Source organism: Kryptolebias marmoratus, linkage group LG13 (genome assembly GCF_001649575.2).
Source record: "Kryptolebias marmoratus isolate JLee-2015 linkage group LG13, ASM164957v2, whole genome shotgun sequence".
In the NCBI taxonomy this organism is placed as follows: domain Eukaryota; kingdom Metazoa; phylum Chordata; class Actinopteri; order Cyprinodontiformes; family Rivulidae; genus Kryptolebias; species Kryptolebias marmoratus.
Genome location: NC_051442.1, coordinates 18,060,532 through 18,066,704, shown reverse-complemented (window position 1 = coordinate 18,066,704; position 6,173 = coordinate 18,060,532). Strand labels below are relative to the sequence as shown.

The window sequence follows — 6,173 nt, the reverse complement described above, 5'->3', positions numbered from 1 at the left end:
AAAACTCTATGAAGAAGAAGACGAAGGAGGCCAGTCTGTGATTGGCTGGTGGCGTGGCTCATTTACATACAACTTTGGGTTGCGAGCGCAGAGAGAGCAGAGCGAGCGAGCGGTTTGTCAGAGCCGAGCGCGAGCAGAGAGAGGCGAGCGCAGAGAGTGTCGAGCGCGCGGAGAGAGAGCCGAGCGCGAGCAGTTTGTCAGAATTGAGCGGTCTGTACTCTCAAATCAGTGTCACTGCGCGCTCAACTTGGTGGCACAAAAGTAACGCCATATGGTGGCTACCTTAAATTGGGTTGAATCCAAATGTCAGTCAGTTGTAGGTGGACATTCAGTGATTACTTCCTGAAAGTTTCATCAAAATCCAACCAATGGTTCATGAGACAACTTGCTAACATATAGTATTGACTAAAACAGTTAATGATCATTTTTAGGCAGCAATGCAGTGCAATGGATATCTCCCTGAGTATGTGTTGAGGATGACTCTTAGTAACTGTGAAACTGACTGACTACAGCCATTTTTGTTTTGCCTAATACTGATTAGCTCTGGCGACCATCTTGAACACGCTTGACTCCAAAATTTCATCAGTTTCAGATGTACATCCGGTGATTACTTAATGAGAGTTTCATTCAAATTTTTCCAGTGTTGCATTAGATATTTTGCTAACAGACAAACAGGGTTGATGAGAACAGTTAAAGCCAAAAGTTTAGATAAAAGATCTTGCTTGGAGTACGTGTTTGGGATCCCTTTCAGCTAATACCACACCAAATTTTATCTCAGTATCTGTAAAACTGTCTGAGTTGTAGCCATTTGTGTGTTATATAGAGTTGATTAGATGTAGCAGCCATCTTGAAGGGTATTGACTGAAAGGTAATCAGCTGCAGATGTAAATCTAATGAAAACTTTCTGAAAGTTTTTTATCAAATTTGTTTAGTCAGTCATGAGATATTTTGCTAAAGGTACAAACACATACACACGGACATGGGCAAACACATTATCGCTCCGCCTTTGCCTTTGAAGGTGGGTCATAAAAATGGTATTACAGGCAAATTAAAAAAATATATTTTTTGTTGAGATTTAAACAAACAAGCAGCATAAACAAAACTGACACACACCATATGATACATGTAAATTATTACTGTATAATATTACATGCAGAAACAGATGCGCACGTGTTCTGCCTGTAATTTATCTGCAGTAAACCTGAAAATGCAGAGCTATAACAAAAGCATGCCGAATTTTTCAACTTTTTTTTTTTAAATTAAGAAGAGGATTTGATAACGTCATGTAGAACAATAATCTAGCCAGAATAAAAGCGCAGGTGAAAGAGGAGTGAGTATCGATTGTGTGAGATGCATCACACAGGGCAACGAGAACATCAGCGTGTGGCTGATCAGGCACATAGCAACCAAGAAAGGGGAGTAAATTAGCTTCCTGTGCAAGTACCCCAAAAGCAGCAGTTGTGATTTCGGTGGTAGTTTTTATTAATCTGAATCCGTGCTTGTGGCAGAAAAGATCAGATCTGTTCCTTAATGACTGCAGTTAACATCAGACAATGTGATGTGCACGCAGAGTGATGATTATTATTACAGATGCAAACTCTGCAATTCCCATGGAGTTTGGAAAATGGAGCAAGAAGAAGAAGAAGGAGAAGAAGAAGAAAACATGCAATTAAAATACCTTCATCCCTTGGCCGGTTCAAAGTAGACTCATCGTGTTTTTTTGTGAGCGGACCTGAGGTTTGAAACAGAAGGGAGAAGAGATACAAATTCAGATCAGATAACAGAAAAACAAGAAAGGCTTAACAGAGAAAAATAAAGGAAAACTGAAAGTTGCTGTGCTCCAATGCTCTTTAGTGACCCTATGTACCCAATGCACATTTTCTAATACATAATCCCAAACTCATTGTTAAATTAAAGATGTAGTATTTTATGCAGGAATGCGTATCACCCGCCACCTTTTATGTCAGAGAGTTAAACTAAGATTACCCCATGATGAGAAGGGACAGTTATAACTTTTGTTTATCATAACTTTTCAATGACATTGCACGATCTCATCGATATTGTGAGATCTCATGAGATGTGCTAGTGCTTGAAGTATGTGCTGTAAATGACTCTCAGCTACTACTGCAATAACTTTTAGCTCAGTATCTGTAAAAGTGACTGAGGTATAGCTGTTTGGGGATTGCTAATGTTGATTCAGTGTGTTGGTCATCTTAAATTGAAATATCTCCAAAAGATGATCAGTTACAGATGGACATTCACTGATTACTTTCTGACAAGTGTTAAAATTCATTAAATGGCTTATGAGGTATTTTGCTAACAAACAAGCAGTGTTGATGCCAACATTTAATGCCAAAGATTTAAGCAAAAATCTCATGCAATGTGTGATGCTTGCAGTACTTGTTGTGAATGAGTCTCAGCCACTACCACACAAAAACTTAGCTTAATTTCTGTAAAATTCACTTAGGTATAGCCATTTTGGGTTGTTTTCTAAGATCAGTTGGCTGTGGCAACCATCTTGCATTCAGTTGGCTCTAAAAGTTAATCAGTTGTGGGTATATGCCAAATAATTTCTTCCTGAAAGCTTTATTAAAATCTGTCTGGTGACTCATGACATATTTTAATAACAATCAGTCTGAGTTGACTCCAGTAGTTACTCCAGTAGTAAGTCCATGAGATATTTGCTAACATTACAAACAAACACATGGACACACAAACAGGCGAAAACACAATCACCCTGCCACCCTTGGCATTGCGTTCTAGAAACCCCAGCCACTCCCCACCAACCAGCCTTGATGCATTTATTTCTTGTAAAAAATAATGATAAAAAATAAGGAAAAAAATCAGAAAAAGCAAAACAATGCTCAGATATGTTGTCCTGCTACATGACCAAATTCGATAAACACGTACAGCTAGAGTCACAGAATACACGCCTAAAACCAGAAATGTGAGTGTTTCTGAGCGACTTGGTGAGGAGTGGGCTGTGTTTGATGTGAACACGTTCCTGGTAAGGCTTGTGATAGGATTCCCCTCATCAAGGTCAGAGAGGAACCCCACATTAAGCTTTAATGGTAACACCAGCTAAATGCTCCATAGGGCAGATCCAATAACAAGCATTTATCGTAGTGACCAACCAATGCCCTGCTGCGTCAACCTCTGTTAGCCTTAACTGATAAGGATCCCATTAATTTGTTTTTTCTTTTTTTCTTTTTTTTTGCCACTTTCAGTCAGTGGAGCTTCCATTCAGCAAACAACCACGTTCTGTGTAACGCTCGGCTCTTGTCCACTTCGAGGAGTCATTCAAAACATTCATGTCCTTGCACAGTCCAAACATCCACATTTAACAGTTTCCTCATCATGATGTCATCCTCAGCCGGCAGCACCTTCCCTTCTCTCTAGCGAGGAGGTTTTTGCAGGTTTTTTTTTTTTTTCCCCAATCCTCTGTGTTGTATTGCCAGGCGGTTTATCACACTGATGGGGTGCTGCTGACATATCTGTTTCTCCCCTACTGCAGAAAACCTCACAGTGAGGTGTTGGCATGTACCCTTTTCACAGCATCGTGCATCTATCACCAAGAGAGACGCACAGCTTAGCCCCATTCCACCATTGCATTGCTGCATTTTCACTTATCCGTCTGCACGTTTTTATGGTTTCCTGATATAAAATGTTTATCTTCCGTCTTAATGGGAATAGATCAATGGTAAATGGATTAGCTGCATCCTCTCGGTTCCACCATGCAGGCGCCTGATCCTTAGAGCACTTACTGCCATAGCGGGAGATGGTACAGCCAGGTGGATGGAGCAGTAATGGATAGAAAGGCCTATTAGTCCTCGGGATCGTCAGCAATCCCCCACTACTTAGCGCCACTCTAAAACCACACCTTTCTGCCTAATGGAGACGAGGTTTCAGTTGAGTTCCCAGTGATTCTTAAAGAGCCAAACTCTATCTGAGGAGAAGAATCGGTCAGACAGTCACATGCTGTAATGGAGGAAAGAAACCAAAGACTTCACACATGGAGCTCGTATGTCCAAGAGGAAAGGAAAAAAATAATACAACAAATCTTTCCATCTTTATCAGAGAACTGGTCAGTTATTTTGTTTATATATACTCTGAAAGAAATAAAGCCCATAACAATTTTCCTTGAACCTAAACAGGTACAGCCATTTTGACCTTAAAGGGATAATTTTGATTTTTTTTTTTTTTGAAGCAGTTCTGTGGAATATTTATGGAGACTTAATATCTTACCTGCTGTAGATAGTTCTTTGAACAACCTCAGTTTGAAGAAATAGAGTTTAAATTTGACTAATCTGAGAGGTTCACACAAACTCTGCCTTATAGACATTTATAGCGACGTCACTTTCACATTATTCCATCAGCATAATTAGAATATTGGATTTATTATTGGATATAGGATTTTTGCTAAAAATGTCCCAGGTTGCACAGGAAGTGCTGCACCTAGCTGCTGTTGCATAACAAATCTATGTTGGGTTGTTTACAAGTGCAAATAATAACTATATAATAGAAAACTGATAAAAGTGTAAAAAAAAAAAAAATTGTTAAAATGCTGTAAAATTTTTGAGACTGGAATTGTTTTAAGATGACAGCAATCCATCTTGGTTTGGGTGTTGTTTGGACTAATCATTAGTTGTTAAATCTGGTTAGAATTACAGTTAACATTTTCCAACATGAGGGCACTCAAAGAGCTATGTACAGCAGGTAAGATATTAATTGTTCATAACCTTTCCACAGAACTACATCTCAAAAAAGGTTGCACGCTAACATCTGCATACTGACAATGCTAACCTGCTGTTATGAGTTTTTACCATGTACACCTGGTCTGGTATTTTGGCATGCAAACACTTAAAAATCAACACAATTTACCTACAGTTTACGCCATCTGCTGATTGTTGTAATAGATTTTGCATGAGGGAGACAAAAAAGTTCCTGTTTTGAAGTTTTTTTCTTAAATGAAGCCTGATGTAATTCAAAGCTAAGCCTCTTAAAAACATACAGTCATGGTTAATATGAAAAAGATAAAATCAGTCCAGGGAAAGGAAAGAATGCACATCTCATTAGAATTTTTATGCACTTTTCTCTTATCAATACAATAATCTTTTTGTTCTAAAAAATCAAACAAACAAACAAAAAAAACTATTTTATTCTACAAAATTAGGCATTCTTCAGAGTAACAAATAATCCAATGGTGGTTTTATTCATTCATTTTGAACAACCTTGGATCACTCATTTCTGCTCACATATGTGGTTGCAAATCTTTCACAATAAAAGTTTGTAGAAACACACATATGTAGAATCAAGCAGTACATGTTACATGTGCACAGTACCAGATTTAGACTTGAGGCAATGAACAGAAGCACCAGAGACAAACATGACAGAAATAACAGCCTGCTTCTTTTAAAGGCCCAGAAGCTGATAAATTAAATGAACCCCTTGCCTTTATTTCAGAAAACGTAGTAATTGTAGGAACAGTTGGACATGATGGCAATGAATGTCAGAACCAAATTTCCTGGAAATGGAAGTGAGGCATTTTCTTATAAACTATAAATGTCAAACTAATTAAGGCTCTACAAAGAAAACTCTGGACATCTCAAAATGGGTAAAATTTGTCAACTGGTGATGCGCTGCCTTGAAAAAAATAACATTCTTTGCATAAAATAAAATTCTGATCTGTTGAATCTTCTCTTAAAACACAAAACTAAAAGCGACAGTGAGCTGCCCAACAGTTGATAAGATACTTCAGTAAAAATAAAACTACTGACATTTTTATGTGTGTGTGTGTGCGTGTGTGTTTTAAAGAAGGTAAAGCAATAGCCCAGCGTTTCACTATACAATATTTTTAACCTTTATACAGCAGCAAACACCTTCTTGTTAAAATGGCGTATTGATGTTTCTAATGGTTTTCTAAGGTTGTATATTACTCCTTCAAGTTCAGTCTAGTTTCACATAAATTTATGAAACCACCACAATTTCCAATCGATCATTGTGGAGGAACATGATGTGTTAAATTACAGGTGCTGGTCATAAAATTAGAATATCATGAAAAAGTAGATTGATTTCAGTAATTCCATTTAAAAAGTGAAACTTGTATATTATATTCATACATTACATACAAACTCATATATTTCAAATGTTTATTTCGTTTAATTTTGATGATT

The 6,173-nt window shown here is 37.6% G+C and overlaps 1 protein-coding gene across 1 annotated transcript in view; it reads right to left on the bottom strand.

Moving 5' to 3' along the window:
* nlgn2b (neuroligin 2b) overlaps positions 1-6,173 on the bottom strand; it is an 88,658-nt gene that overhangs the window by 39,293 nt on the left and 43,192 nt on the right. Inside the window, exon 3 of the mRNA XM_017412598.2 lies at positions 1,679-1,732. Coding sequence (XP_017268087.1) covers positions 1,679-1,732 — 54 coding nt within the window. The remainder of the gene's footprint in view (positions 1-1,678; positions 1,733-6,173) is intronic.